Source organism: Zea mays, chromosome 4 (genome assembly GCF_902167145.1).
Source record: "Zea mays cultivar B73 chromosome 4, Zm-B73-REFERENCE-NAM-5.0, whole genome shotgun sequence".
Taxonomy (NCBI): domain Eukaryota; kingdom Viridiplantae; phylum Streptophyta; class Magnoliopsida; order Poales; family Poaceae; genus Zea; species Zea mays.
In genome coordinates, this window is record NC_050099.1 from 207886670 (window position 1) to 207901764 (window position 15095).

General features: G+C 45.1%; 3 protein-coding genes across 3 annotated transcripts; 1 reads left to right on the forward strand and 2 right to left on the reverse strand.

The window, feature by feature from the left end:
* Positions 1-835: 835 nt before the first annotated feature.
* On the reverse strand, positions 836-6179 carry LOC100276768 (XS domain containing protein expressed). The gene is made up of 3 exons (NM_001150482.2): positions 5141-6179; positions 2683-2978; positions 836-1487 (listed from the first exon to the last, which is right to left on the reverse strand). Exons 1-3 carry the CDS (start codon positions 6025-6027, stop codon positions 1138-1140), a joined length of 1533 nt encoding a protein of 510 aa, NP_001143954.1. The 5' UTR covers positions 6028-6179; the 3' UTR covers positions 836-1137.
* Positions 6180-6384: 205 nt separating this feature from the next.
* On the forward strand, positions 6385-8520 carry LOC100273853 (putative H/ACA ribonucleoprotein complex subunit family protein). Its single transcript, NM_001365801.1, has 4 exons — positions 6385-6621; positions 6736-6884; positions 7266-7381; positions 8160-8520. Exons 1-4 carry the CDS (start codon positions 6465-6467, stop codon positions 8326-8328), a joined length of 591 nt encoding a protein of 196 aa, NP_001352730.1. The 5' UTR covers positions 6385-6464; the 3' UTR covers positions 8329-8520.
* Positions 8521-9128: 608 nt separating this feature from the next.
* On the reverse strand, positions 9129-13474 carry LOC100383039 (Pumilio homolog 12). Its single transcript, NM_001175716.1, has 6 exons — positions 13376-13474; positions 11036-12652; positions 10643-10805; positions 10173-10336; positions 9748-10006; positions 9129-9666 (listed from the first exon to the last, which is right to left on the reverse strand). The coding sequence occupies exons 2-6, from the start codon at positions 12580-12582 to the stop codon at positions 9535-9537; spliced, it is 2265 nt and encodes a 754-aa protein (NP_001169187.1). The 5' UTR covers positions 12583-12652; positions 13376-13474; the 3' UTR covers positions 9129-9534.
* Positions 13475-15095: the final 1621 nt, after the last annotated feature.

The window sequence follows — 15095 nt, forward strand, 5'->3', positions numbered from 1 at the left end:
CAGGGACACCCTTCGCTTGACCAGCGCCAGACGAAGACCGGCGACGACGTCATCCCACGGTGCGGCCTCGTCCAGCTCAGAGGCCCACGTGCGATCCGGCCCATCGTAACGGGCCCTGCGTGGCCGCCGCGCATTACGGGCCTAATTTGTAAAGGCATCCCTGTAATTACAGTCTGTAACCCCGCTTTATGGGAATATTCTGTAGATAACCTAGGTAGCTGGGGGCACATGCGTCCTTAGCACAAGGCGCTGGGCGCTCAGGTACCTATAAATACCCCCGCACAGTGCCCGTGGGAGGCCAGATTAACAGAGCTATTGCCTTTAGCACGTAACTCTGTTGTCATCACTGTTCACCCTTGTTGGCCTCCTTGCGACTGAGAGCAAGTACCAACAATGTGTGCCGAACCCTATCTAGGTCGACTAGGGCCGGGGACGATGAGTTCATCATTGTACCACCATGCCAAGCAGCGCCAAGCCATCGTGGCAACCATTGAGCTCCTCTGAGGCTGTGGCCAACAAGCGTACTACACTGTTTATAGTCAAGTTTGAAACAGGGATGAGGAGTCAAGTTTAACCCCCTAGATCAACGCTCAAGGTTGTGGGGAGCACGCTGGCGCTCTCCCCATCGCCGGCCGACTCACCGCAGGCAAGCTAGGCGGTTTACCCGCCGACGCATCCTCGGTAAGGCACAGATGCAAAAGTATCATCATTTCTTTCCGACCGGATCCATTTTGTTATTGCAGATCAAAACCAGTTGCTCAACAAAGAATTTCTCGAGGCAGAACCCTGCGCACTTAAAACGTCAAGCACATTACCAATTAGGATGGTTACTCAGGTCATGAAGATGTAAAGCATATGCATCCACCGCTGCTATACTCAAATCAGACTGAGAGATCACCTCGCCCCTGCATCAGAGCCCACTGCTACCAAAGTAGATTAATACACTACGAATAACTGACATATAGAGGGTCATTATTTGCACAGCGGTATCCACGAAGCTGATTCCTCAGCAAAGAATTTCTTCTCGAACTTAAATGCTGTGCCGTGAACACAAACACTCGAATCACACTGTCCATGGATTCATAACTCGTCAGGTAACATGCACAACTCTAGCAGGATCAGGTATTCAGGTGGGTCCTAATCTAAATCCAGTTCCTTCCTGCTCTTCACAGTGGCGTTCTGCTTCGACTCAGGGTCCAGGACATTCAAGTCCCATGCCGTGGCAAGGTAACCGTAGAGGACCCATGTCCGCTCTCCCTTGCCATCCACCTTGACCAGCATGGGGTTGTTATCGCCCCCACCGCCTGTGGGGACGGCGCTCCGGACGCGAGCCCAGGCTGCTCGCCCGTGGCCTTGGCGCTCGAACAACTCGGCGAGCCGTGACGCGTTGTTCAGACCATCGAGGCTGGCGGAGAACTTAGCTTGCACCGACCTCTGCCCGTCCTTCCCAGGGAGCGGCTGCACATTGACACCGGCAAAGCCCATTTCTAAAAAGAAACATACAGGAGTTGATAAACATGTCAGTTTCCGATTGATGTCCGTGAGAACGTAAAATAACTGTAAGAATCACAGATGCGCAGGGTAGGCATGAATAATCGCACGCTCAAATTCCTAGCCCTTTAGATGCCTTGGCACCCTATGGACTATTAAAACATCACAGGCACATATGGCGTGTTTGGATGCAGCCCTAGCCTGGGAGCTCTCGCCAGGCATGAGCATATGACCCCAGGTGCTCGGAATCAAACGCCTAACACCCGGGAGCAATGCCTGGCACAGGCAGGTTTCCCATGCTGCCATCCAAATAGGCCCGTAGAGTGGGGAAGTATCACTTATTATTACAAGGGAAGCTGAACAGTTAATACATAGTTAACTATACTATGGAAGAAGAAAAGGTTTGCTAGTTTATCAAGTTCCTGCAGTATGCGTAATGACGCACCAAGGCCTTTAGTCCCAAAGCAAGTTGGGTACTCCTAAGGCTAGAAATGAAACCCAACAAGAACCACCCACAAAACTCAGATAAATAAAGTGAAAAGGGCATTGGTAATAATATTAGTAAAAAGGAGAACCATAGCATCCTCAGCTACACAAAATGAGGGAGATAGAGGACACTGACTACATTTATTTATATATATAAACGACGGGGGCAAAACTGGACAACCACGTCGCCTTTTAAATGTTGGTGCTGTCCAATCTTGCATCAACAGCTAGCATGTCGTGTGCCCTGCAATAACATGTGTCCAGCATTTCAGCGGTCGCAGCAGCTAGCATGCCGAGCACCCTGAATTTCAGCAGTGGTGCTCCCTACACTATGTAGGGAGGACAGGTGTCCTACGTGGGCCCGCTGTTCCCTGGAAAACGTGTGGTTACGCACGCTAGGCGCGCGCCCTCCGCCCTGTACTAGTTTATAATATATATATAATTCTTACAGCATGTCCAACGAACTATGTAAATAGATAAGCAACCGACCAAAATACTGGGGAATTCAACTGTCAGCCAAGACTGGCATCTTTAAAGAAACCGAATAACAAGTTTTGGTCAAACCAAATGATTTCCCCCTAACTTATCCGCCCAAAAGAATAAAAAGAAGGCAAAACATCAAAAATTCTGATGATTAATAGGGCCATCAATCAGAAGTTTAGAACTACCAAGATCACAGTGACATAGCAAGCATTGAAGAAGTACCTCTAAGCTTGCTCTCCACCTCTTTATCACTCATGACATCCTTTTCTCCATCATTCTTTGACTTGTATGTGTTCTCAATTATAACTGTTGGTGGCCATAAGATAAGGTCTCCTTGATTGGCTTCAGCGTCGACAGTTGATAATGCTTGGTAAGCGGTTTTGTGAACAGGGGCTACGGAATAATTCCAACCCATAAGAACACATAAGGCTTTGTGAAACCCTAAGTGATCAGCACGATGCTCCTGATTCTTTGCATAGTATGCATGATTGAGGAGTGCATGCAAATCTACAGAATCCCTGTAATCAAACCATGCATACAATCGCTTCAAATGAAACTTATGCATAAAACATTGTCATCAGACAATAATCCATGCCACTCTTAGAAAAACCATGGTTTTATAGCTGATTTTGTGTGAACTATATGGTTCAGAAAAGAAATCAGGAAAGTACAATTAGTATGAAAACATTTTCGAAACATAAGAGCAAAATAAAGGATCAATATACATCCATAATAATTGTTCAAAAAATGGGATTCAACCAAACTACCCAAGTAGGGAAAAAATAAGTTTGCTTTGCAGAGGAACAACATAGTTCCAGGAATCCAGGCAGTAATGACAAGGCAAGAAAACAAAAACCAACCATGAATGAATTCATGGAAAGAACACCACAAATGGGCGACGTGAGGGGGAGTGTTGGAATATAATATGAGTGAATCGCCCACCTCCTCCTATCAGCTTAAGCTTTTGGGTTGAATTGGTTGGTGCATGCAACTTAATACAATCATTTGTCCCAAGCAAGTTAGGGCAGGCTAGAGTTGACAAAACAACTAAACAAGAGCCAGAAAAAAGACGAGTGCAGGAGAAGAGTTGTTGTAGGCTTGACCAGCCAACATACAAACCCAGTTGCTTGTGAAATCAAGAAGAAATTAGGGTAGATGACATCTGGCAATACTAGGGTTGCTATTGTATATATATAAAATATTGAACAACGAAGGTCAGTTACTGAATAAACACATGAATAGCTCCATTGTGTAGAGCATCATCTGATACAAAACCAATTCCCATTTGAGAAGAAAAATAAGCAAAACAGGTAAAAGAAGGCCAGTTAACAAAACCATTCAGAGGGCAGATGCAGAAGGGTACTGCCATATTTCTCAAAAACTCAAAAAAAAAATCCTGGTATAAGCTTTAACTGTGTCAACAAAAAAAATCCTAGTATGAGCTTTAGCCTTGTCAAGAAGCATGGACTGCATAAACTATTTGGTGAAGGTTTCACCCTGTAGTAAACCTATCTATCACATCAAGTATAATACTGTAACAATTAGGAATCCTGCTACCAAAGGCTAGCCAAGATCTACTTATTTTAAATTCAATTTTAATTGACTTTTTACCCATGTTCCTTTCATCTATTGATTGGACACACCAATGTTTTCAAGTCGGACAACTTGCTGGTCGTTCTGGCTGACCGATTAGGGCGATTAATCACAATTAATCAGACGACTTGGGCGATTAATCGTGATTGATCCAAACCGACTTGGACGATTAACCACGACTAATCGCGATTAATCGGACGACTTGAAAACACACCTGTGCTGGCGACTCCCACATGAGTGGGGCCTAGGCAAGAAATAACCGAGGCAAGCATTACCCCTGCATTTTGCAGAGAGCTGCATTGATCCCAGGACCTTTGGCTCAGTGGGAAGGCTTCTCACCACTGCGCCAAGCCTGTCCTTCTTCCATCTATTGATTCCTTGTTTTCAATTCATTTTAAATTGACTCTCTACCTAAGTATCATTCATTTATTGTACAAATTGAACACGGAAAGCACCAACTGTAATTATTTCATTTATAGCAAACTTTACATGTACATGAGAAATGTTTAGATACAGTAGCAAACATAGGGGAATGATGATTCTGCACAAAATACCAAATGTAGCAGAAATAAAGAGAATCTGAGGACGTGTCATGACATGGTAAATCCAAAGGTAAAAAATGACGAGTCTTTTGAACTGTAAAGATCATCTAACACTAATTGGTAATACAATTTTTTTAAAATAAATAAGGTTTTACAACTAGGTGTTCCATAGCTAGTACTTCTGGACAAGGAATGGTCCATAGATTCCCTTCATAGTCACAGCCTCACAGGCCTACACAAGTACACACTATAGGATGTATAGACATGTCACATAATCTGAAAGGTTCTCTTTCAACTAAATAGCCTAAGAGCATTTTCCGGTGTGTGTGTGTGTGGGGGGGGGGGGGGGGGGGGGGCTATATGACCACAGCTAGGCACTGATGGCCAGGTATAATAAGATACTACCGACAAAGTTATGTTCATCAAACAGTGTTATATGTTGTATCACGCTAGGCATGAACATTTTAATTTTCTTGGTTGTAGACACTCAAATAAGCATCTTCGGACATAAGACAAGAACAGGGCTTTCAGATTTTTCAGCATACCTTTGACATACAGGGCACTTCAGCTGGGAAAGCTTCCCATTGGCCCAGTAATTCTTCTTATCCGCTTCATTCTCATTCATCAGTTTCACCATCTTAAGAAAGGCGCTCTTCAGCACCTTCGGGTCCACCCCCGTCTCCTCCACCTTCACCTGCTTCTCCACTTTCATCTGCTTCGCAGCATGCGCCTCAGACTTCTTCTGCAGCGTGCTTACGGAGGACTCCCAGGGCACAACACCATTGACCTGATCCTCCCACTTCCGTTTCGGAACAGGCAGCGGAAGCAGCCCGGCAGCGGGCAGGAGTGTAGGCATGGGTGGCGGAGGAGCCCACCGCTCGAGGGACGGGCGCGGCAGGGGCAGTGGGGGCGGTGGCGGCGCTAAGAGATGCGCGGGTATCGGCGGCGGCGGCTGGCGGAGCTGCGGCGGCGGCTCGCGCGGGAGAGCGAAGTAGGTGCGCACGGTGCCGTCAGAGAGCGCGACGGTGCGGCGGTCGAGGTCCTCCAGCCCGTACCGCGGTGGCGGCGGGATGGCTGCTATCACCGCCTCCACCGCGGCTACGGTGAGCAGCGGCCGCGACGGGGGCAGGGGCGGCAGAAGAGGCGACGCGCCGGGCGGAGGGTGGTGCTGCTCGTGAGGGTGAGGGAGCGGCGAGGGGACCAGAGGCGAGCGGCTGGCCTCCCCGTTGACGCTCGGGGTAGGCTCTGGGGGCGCGGAGGCGGCAGCGGCGTTGCCCGGGTTGGTCCGCTTGTTTGGGTTGGGGTCGGCGGCGGACGTCGAAGAGGACGACGCCTTGGAGGCAGCGACCTGCGGGTTCTGCGACGCCGCGGTGGGCGCCGCGGGCGGAGGCAGCGGCGTGGACTTGACCTGCGGATTGGCGGCGGACATCATGCCGGAGGATTTCTAGGGTTTCGTCGGGATTGGAAGTCGATTTTGGGGAAAAAGGGCTGGACTTGGTGGCTACATGGAGTACATGCGATGTGAGATAGATCGACTTTGACGAGTAGGACCAGATGTCATAGACACGTGAAGAGAACAGCCTCACTTGCTTCGGTCGATTACGCGATCTTTGAGGACACACATCAACGGCAAGGACTCTGGGCGTCCACATCACCGTCCACTGATCCTCTACCCGGCAGAACCACCGATCCAACGGCCACCATCCTGGGCCCACCTGTCAGCCTCCTAATGCACCACACCAAAACCCCGCGCCCGCCATGCTAAAACCCTAATAAACCCTGCACCTCCATCGCACCCTCTCCGCCGCCAAGACCATCCTCGCATCCGGGTTGCCAGCTCTCCTTGAGCCCAGAAGCACACCGCGCGCCATGCGACCACCGAGAGGGCGAGGCGGTGGTGGCCGGTTCGGCGGAGGAGGAGGCCGGGGCCGCGGCGGGGGCCGATTCAGCGGTGGTGGCCGAGGTGGCGGCGGGGGCCGCTTCGGCGGCGGGTTCCGCGACGAGGGCCCGCCCGCGGAGGTCGTCGGTCGGTGCCACCCATACTCCTACCCACTCCCCGTCAGGGTATTGGCTCCTTTTCTGGTATTCTCGTTTTTTTCTGACCTTCTGGTGGGGTTTCTGTCTGTCTTGGCGTGCGCAGAGGTTTCGACGTTCCTGCACGCGTGCGAGGGGGAGGCGGTGACGAAGCTCACCAACGAGAAGGTGCCCTACTTCAACGCGCCCATCTATCTGCAGAACAAGACCCAGATCGGCAAGGTTGAAGAGATCTTCGGCCCCATCAACGAATCCGTGAGCACCTCCTCGCCTCCCTAATCTAAAAAAAACTACTCTTTTTTACGTCCTCGTGGGTACTCGAGGTTGTGGTGCATTTCTAATGTGGTAAGAGCAATAATATTGGCGTAGCTTGTTGAAGGTGTTTTGCTTAGAGACGGTGAGGATTTGGTGCGCGATTTTGCATATTTGTAGTCTTGTAGTGAGGTCCTTGTTGTAATAGCAGTGCACCAAGATTTTGGGATATGTTGCCACATTTGTACTGTAAAACGACGACACGGAGCATGATATTCTGATGTGTCATTTAGTAAGGCAACTCTTGTTGAGGGAACTTTGGAATTTCTGCTTTAGCTATGCTACTAATGTTATCGTGAATATGATCTTTTTTTGTATGTGTAGTATTTCTCTGTGAAGATGATGGAGGGGATCATTGCAACATCGTACAATGAAGGCGACAAGTTCTATATCGACCCAATGAAATTGCTGCCGCTCTCACGCTTCCTGCCACAACCAAAGTATGAGCTCGTTGTTGTTTATGCTGCATTGTTTGCTTGCCATTTTGTGAAAATGGACCCAAGATGCCTCATTCATTTGTTTTTTTTTTTTTGCACTTGATAAGTTCACACCTACTAATTTAAACAATTTGTGTTTTAACTTATTTAAATTGTGTGAAATCGTGAAAAAATGTCAAACCTCTCTGTTAAGATACTAATTGTTGTCTTCTTACCTTGTGGTTAAATAATCATTAAAATTTATGACATCATGATTAAGTCAATAACGACACTATTTTAATATGCATGTCTAGCTTGCGTTGAAATGTTGCTTCTAACTTCTAAGTCACCAACTGGTGTTAGGGTCGTGATTATCCTCTCCCTTTGTGTTATGGATCATAAATTTGGGGGAAGTTCTAAAGAAATAGGTAGCGGACCTAGCCAGGACTTTTTGCAATTTAGTCATTCTTGTCAACGATCGGTTGTGGTGACAGGACACGTGGCGCTGAGCTAGCCGCCATGTAGGCTCAAGTGCAGCAACCCGTGCCATAAATCACGGAGCCAAGAAAAGGGTCTAAAACGGCATTAAGTCGTCTATGGGGCTAAACATGCTTTTTTTGGCGGACCTAGCATAGAGGGGTGGGCACAATGATTAATGAAATGCAGTACAGCTCTTCTGCATCATTTGAGAAAAAATATATACAAGTAAACAAGGTGCTCATAGGTTTCTAATGCCTCACAGTATAATTATATTATATCTCGTGTGGAGTTATTTACTAATTTATTTGTTTGCTTTAAACAGGGGACAATCTCAAGGAGCACCTAGAGGTGGTGGGCGTGGTGGAGGAAGGGGTTTTGGGCGAGGCCGTGGTGGTGGTTCTTTCCGCGGTGGAAGAGGACCACCAAGGGGGGGTGGTCGAGGTCCAAGGGGTGGAGGCCGTGGCGGTTTTAGAGGGCGAGGAAGGTTCTAGGTGCAGTTTGAGTTTGATGATGTTTTCCCCTTGAAGCATCATAGCTGCACAATTGGAAACTTCCATGTTATTGTAACCAGATATGTTTAAGGTAGCAGAGCACTTTATCTGTGGAACTTGGATTCTCAACTGAAACAAACGGTTTGTACCTGTTCCGTTCCCAATGGCCATTATGTGCTTCCTTGTTCTGAATTCAACTTGTACTGATCATGGGCATGCAGTTACAGTCCTTGGTTTATGAGGGCGCGGGGGAGTACATTTTGCCATCCTTGTGTTGGTTCTGTGTTGGCTGTCTCGATTTTAAATTCACTAATGATTTCTGAAATGAAGTCTCGGAGCAAGGGTTGAATCATGGTTGCCTTTTCGAAATACAAAGGTGAATCATTCATTAGAGCCTTTTCGGAATACTTAGGTTGAATCATGGGAGCCTTTTTAGAATACATAGGCCTTTTTTTGGAATAGATGAACTAGAGTCTCATTGCAATGACTAACGCAGCATCGTTCTCAGTACGTTGTATTATTCTAGTTTTGTGTTTGAAAAGCCCAGATAAAAACAATTTATAGTCGAAAAAATACTGCAGCCGTGTAAATTATCAAAATGCAAATAACGTGCTGAAAAGAACCTTGCAAATTGCTACACCTCCGGTTCGTGGTTCCAATAAGTGTTCAAACAACCGATTCAATTCATTTTTTTCCAAAAGAAAAAAAGACCAGGCTGCAGCCGTGCAAATTATCAAAATGCAAATAACGTGCTGAAAAGAACCTTGCAAATTGCTACACCTCCGGTTCGTGGTTCCAATAAGTGTTCAAACAACCGATTCAATTCATTTTTTTCCAAAAGAAAAAATGACCAGGCTAGTGTGCCACTTTAGCTTTTATCGTACAACTAACACATTACACGATGTTACTGATATCACAGTTCGACAGGTACATTAAACTACAGTACTGATAACAACGCCGGCAATGTAAACCACCATCATCACACGCAGATGAAACTATACTAATTCTACATTCGAAATTACACTAAACTGGCAGCGACAAAATGCTTCCCCTAACCAACCAAAATTTCCCTTGAAAGAAAAGATCTTTTTCCCTTTTCGCCAAGACACACTATCTGTAAGATCTGCAAGTTATCACAGAATTGTACAAGGGTTCCGTCCCGTCTGCTGTCTCTGAAGACACGTTCGCCAAAAAAAAAATGCTAGGTTAATGGAGGTCAAATCGGCAGTGCTTGTTCTTCAAGCATATCCTTGAAAGAACCTTCTTCCCATACATGTTACTTTGCATTACAGCAGTGTGCGGCTTAATAGTTTCAACAAAAGCAGCATGATGTTCACCCTGCAGCAATAAACAATAAACAGCCATTAATTGATTGCACATGGAATTCTTTTGGCAGAGGGTTAAGTATAGTATCTTTACCTGACACTGTTTAAGCGCTGTCTGAATCACAAAGTTCCCATACTGATCAAGGATGATATCCAACAGTTTAGGATCATGCATGAGTTCGTTGATGATCCTATCACAGATCAGCCGTGGCGCTAGCTTCAGGCAATGCTCCACAACATGGGAACCACACTTCTGCATGGATAGATTTCCAAAGTGACCTGCCAGCTCATCCACTACTCTGACTGTTATCCATTCGATATTGAGGTCCAGAATAAACTGAATAACATAGTTCCTGCAAGAGTATTATGCAAAGGCATAATAACAGCAGTATCATTGGTATTATATGAGGATCTCTGCTAAGATTGTATAGTGCAATATGCAAAGGCATGACAGTAGTATCATTCATATTAGATCAGGATATCTGCTCAGATGGATAAAGCAAAAGAGGATGAGCATACCCATACGGATCTTCTGAGAGTGTAAGGGCACTTGATGTTATCTTGCACAACAAGTTGTTTCTCTGTTCATCACTTGAATGACCAATACATTTCTGGAGGACACAGCAACCATGACGATCTCTTGCTAGTTGAAGATAGCATGATGCAGCAGCCTCAAGAATGAACTGCAATAGTTTACACAGTGCGTGTTAAAATGTGGTCCGATGAATTGTGCACCTTCAGGCAATCATCATATATATGAAGTGTTCAAGGTCATTAGTATTTTCTCTGCTGGAAACATACAGCTGTGGCCTACATATTCTATAGTGTAGAATACAACATTATAGAGCAAATAAATTGAATAGAGATTGTTTTCTAGTATAAAAACTATTTATCTGCACAAAAGTTTAATACAACCAACATGTACATGTACGAGTACTACTGAAAACACACAAAAATAATAGTTAAACCATATGAATGTAACAACTTACTGCCTTGTGCTCAGGTAACAATTTCTGCAGGCAGTGGTCCACAACATGATTCCCATAAGAATCAGTCATTAAACACATCATTCCAGTATTTAAGGCGGACACTAACATTGACACTTGGTCAGGGGTATTCATGGTGTCTATAACCTTCTGCACAACGCGGGTCCTGAAATTTTTCACGACAAGATCAAAGAAAAAAAATCCAACAAATAAAAAAAAAGCAGACCTAGTATCGGAGATTCCCACATGAGTGGGGTCTAGAGAAGAGATAAATGCTTTGAACCCACGACCTGGTCACTCAGTAAGACAGCTCTCAACACTGCATCACGCCTGCCTTTCTTAAAAAAAACCCAACAAATAGGGATGATAAAATAGTAAAGGTTATTGTGTTCATACCCATGCACATTGCAAGAAGCTTTATGAAGCTTTATGGGTGCTTTAGTGATTTCACGAATCATGTGTGTCCTTTGGTCATTGGTGCACTCTTCAAGGATCTTCTGCACCAAATAGTGAGCAGTTGGATCCACCATAAGATCACCAACATTGTCAATTATTTCACCAAAGATTTTATCAATGTCCTCTTGAGTGCCTTCTGATAATAATTTTTGTAGAAAGCGACATGCATCTTGATCCTTTGACAGCATGCATACTCTTCCCATCACTTCATCAATGGATTTATATGTATCAGATTGTGAGGACAAGAATGGGGAGTTCAGCAAGCGAGCATAGGAAGATAAATCAAAAAAATTTACTGAATTTCCAACGTCAGGTCTCATTCGGATCCTCTCCACGTAACTTGCTGTGTTGAGTTTATCAGATCTTTGATGATGTGAGAAACCTAAGCCATATGGATGAGCGATATCAGATCTTTGATGATGTGATAAACCTAAGCCATATGGATGACTGAGGTTATCACCTTGCTGGTGATGCGGTCCATATGAATTGAAAACCTTTTCTGCCCATTGAAAATGGTGAAAATCACCACTGCCACATGAACTGCCGGTGTAAGATGTACTTGGGAAGCTGTCTGCAAATGTATTATTCAGACCGCCACTATTTCTTCTTTTCTGAGAAGCAGCACCGTTTAGGTAAGAATACCCATTTTCCAGCCAATGAAAATTTGGTGTTCCAATATATGATGAGGATGGGCCCTTTGCAGGAGGGTAGACTGCAGCCTGCTCATTGCTCCTATGTCGAGAAATACCAAACCCAGAAACTTGCTGCATTTGTGGACATGCATAATTCGGTTGCATAATAGAGTATGGTTGTACACCAGTATTTTGCTGCCACATGAAGTTTGAGCCAACATTCTGATCATGGGGTGTGTACATTTGAGATTGCCACATTTTTAAGGATGAAGCTGATGCAATTGATGGATGGCAAGGAACACCAAAATTGCGATCAAAGCTGTGCAGCTCAGGGTTTCTTGAGAAAGTCCCCAACTGTGGTGGAAACCTGGGAGATTGTTCCTGGTGTTCAACATCATTGTTCTGCATGGCATGTTGCACACTAAACTGTAGACCCAAAGAATCACATTGGCGTGTTGCAGGTGCATGCTGCTGGCTCAGAGTACCATCCACACGTTCAGATGGATAGTGTCCATTTGTCAGTGGTACATTGTGATGACTGGTAGGTGAATTAGTTTTGCGTGAATCAAAGCCCATGCCCTCAAAAGCAAACGACAAGGACTGCTCATCATAGGGATTACCACTGGCACTGTGAGAGAAACCAAAATACTGGTTGCTTCCAACCCTCAACGTGTCAAACAACCCAACGTCAGAAACCAAGGATCTCCCACCATTCGGATAAGCCCTGACAGCCTGCGATGCAATGCTCCCATCGTGGAGCTCATTGTCACCAGCACTCCCCTGCCCAGCACCGGAGACACCGTTGCCCAAAGCTCTGAACCTGGAAGCGTCCTCGCTACTCTGTGATTCCCCCATGGCAGAAGCAGGATGATCAGCCGAACGCTAGGCAGCAGTCAATCACACAATGCAGGTTCCTTCAATCTCCCTACAACACAGGTAATCCAATATTGCAATCAGGTATCACGAAATTCCGATGAAACAGACGTAAACAAAAGCGTTATCTTTTCGGATACTTGGAACAGGGAATGCACCCGCAAGAAAGCGGAGGCAAAAGCTCCACACGGAAACAGAACAAATAGCTTTACACAAGACAGCAAGTCCTCAACAAACTAAAAAGAAGATGAATCGCTGTGTTCCGGGCACGGCCATGCGAGTTAAATCCAATCAGTCCAATAATCGCGGTATCCAGGATTTTGTTAATCCAGCAAAGGGGGGAAAACGCCCACAAGTACAATCCAGGCAGTTCATACATACAGATATAACAGAAGCTGTAACACTAGCAGCGCAGGGAGGAGGAAACAAAGGAATCCGCAATTCTGGTACCGGAGTACACCAAAACGCCGACGAATGCAGCGGAATCAAGCTCCGGGAACCCACCCGCCGTGGTATAACCTGACATGATAACGCGCTTCGACGTTCCCAAAACCCAAGAAAACCCCACCTCGGGCCACGATCACTCGCAATCCCCCCGGCCAAGAAGACAAAACGAGGCACCTACGGATTGGAAAACCTGACCTTCCGACGAACCAGCCAAACGACACCGACTGAGACGACGAACTAATCGATCCGATCGATGATCCGACAGTAAATAAAACAGAACGAAATTACTAGAAGTAGCAACAGCAGACTAGTACTCTAGTATATATACCTTAAGATCGCGACGGCGAGTTGCGGAATCTTGATGGAGTTTGGTGGAGGCGGTGAGGAAGCGGTCGCGGACAATCAGATGGAAGTTGGAGAAATCGCAGGACGAGATTGAGGAAGGCCAGAAGGCGGCGGCTTGGACGGGAAGGAGATGGTGGGCGTGCGTTTCCGCAAGGAGGTGGTGGTGTGGTGCATTACCTCCCTTGGACTCTTTCCCTTGCTCCCTGCTGCCCTCTCTCTCTCTTCTCTGTCTTCTCTCTCCTACGCAATCTGTGTTTTCCATCACGTACTACTAGCGGCGATTTCTTGGTAGTTAAGGTTTACGAATCTGGGTTAAGATTGCGTGTTTAAGGCCCTGTTTGGAAGAGCTTCACTTCAAGAATTTCAATTTCGTTCGAACTTCTTCAACTCAAACAGGTCCAGTTCCACGAGCTTTAGTTTTAAAAAAATCGAAACTAGAGGCCCGTTTCATGAAATTTATGAAGCTCCTTAGAGGGTGCTTCAAAAACACTGTTTTTATATCTCCTCATGAAGCTGTACGAAAATTATCCACCATGCCACTGATTACGCAACATACAATTTCCGTTCTCTCTGGCGACAACCCACTAATCATCAAGGGTAATCAAGGAAACCCACACAAATCAATTGTACTATAGAAGTTGAAGTCCATATACAAACCAAACACTCCTGGAACTCACCTTAACAATTTGCTGGAGTTGTTTTATAGTGAAACTGGAAAACCAAAGCTGAATTTTTTGAAGTGAAGCTCTCCCAAACAGGGCCTAAATCGATTGTGAATTGCTAAATTGGATATAGAATGTCTCCTTATGTACAAAGGTAGGTTCTTTTCACAAGTGGAAGCGATTTTTTTAATTTAACGCTTTCTTAACTAATTTAAAAGTAATATTGTTTTTTAAAAATAATATTTTTATTGTGCCACTAGTGCCATCGACAGATCTTTTATCACATCCTCTTTCTCATTATCTATTTCAAACTTCATTTTATAAATAGTATCACATCCGTTATTTTACACGACTCATGGAAGACAACCTAACATAGTTAGATATTTATAAAATTAACGTTTTTGTGTGACTGGCATGTTAACATAGCAGGTTAGCTGATACAGGACTGAGATGGTAGACTATAGCCCTTTTGGCAGGGCTTTGGCTTTTAATAATAAATAGCTTTAGCTTCTCCGCCTCAATAGCTTTTTATATGAGTCCAAGTCATTATAAAAAACATTTGACAAAATAGCTTTTCCGACTGTTTACTTTTTAGATATTCATGATTAATATAGTCAATCTCGAATATAAATATTCATACAAACAATATGGGTGACATACTACTAAAGGAAAAACACAGCATCTATTATAGACAAACGTACATGCATATAAAAGTCACGAGTATCTAGAAAGAAAGATTGTCTTAGCAATATCACCTCGGAATCTATCCCTGGTCCGATCATTGGATTGTGTAGTTGATGTGTCCGATGCATTTTAAGAAGTATGATATCTTGCATACCTTTCTAAAACAGTTGACACATAATCAGGATTCCGATCACACTTCACGAAAATCCTTATCTAAGTCATGGTTCTCATGAATGTAGTTATGCAAACACATAGTAGATGCAACGACCATCTTTTGCACTTCCATTTTGTAAGATGACATTTTAAGAAGAATTCTCCACTTCATTTTCATACTTTGAATGCACACTCCACAACATT

Coding starts and splice junctions, on each gene's coding strand:
- LOC100273853 (NM_001365801.1), top strand. CDS start 6,465: ATGCGACCACCGAGAGGGCGAGGCGGTGGTGGCCGGTTCGGCGGAGGA. Junction 6,622..6,735: donor CCCGCCCGCGGAGGTCGTCG/GTCGGTGCCACC, acceptor TGGCGTGCGCAG/AGGTTTCGACGTTCCTGCAC. Junction 7,382..8,159: donor CGCTTCCTGCCACAACCAAA/GTATGAGCTCGT, acceptor TGCTTTAAACAG/GGGACAATCTCAAGGAGCAC.
- LOC100276768 (NM_001150482.2), bottom strand. CDS start 6,027: ATGATGTCCGCCGCCAATCCGCAGGTCAAGTCCACGCCGCTGCCTCCG. Junction 2,979..5,140: donor AAGTGCCCTGTATGTCAAAG/GTATGCTGAAAA, acceptor GTTTGATTACAG/GGATTCTGTAGATTTGCATG. Junction 1,488..2,682: donor GGTGGAGAGCAAGCTTAGAG/GTACTTCTTCAA, acceptor GTTTCTTTTTAG/AAATGGGCTTTGCCGGTGTC.
- LOC100383039 (NM_001175716.1), bottom strand. CDS start 12,582: ATGGGGGAATCACAGAGTAGCGAGGACGCTTCCAGGTTCAGAGCTTTG. Junction 10,337..10,642: donor TGTTACCTGAGCACAAGGCA/GTAAGTTGTTAC, acceptor AAACTATTGCAG/TTCATTCTTGAGGCTGCTGC. Junction 9,667..9,747: donor CAGCGCTTAAACAGTGTCAG/GTAAAGATACTA, acceptor TTATTGCTGCAG/GGTGAACATCATGCTGCTTT.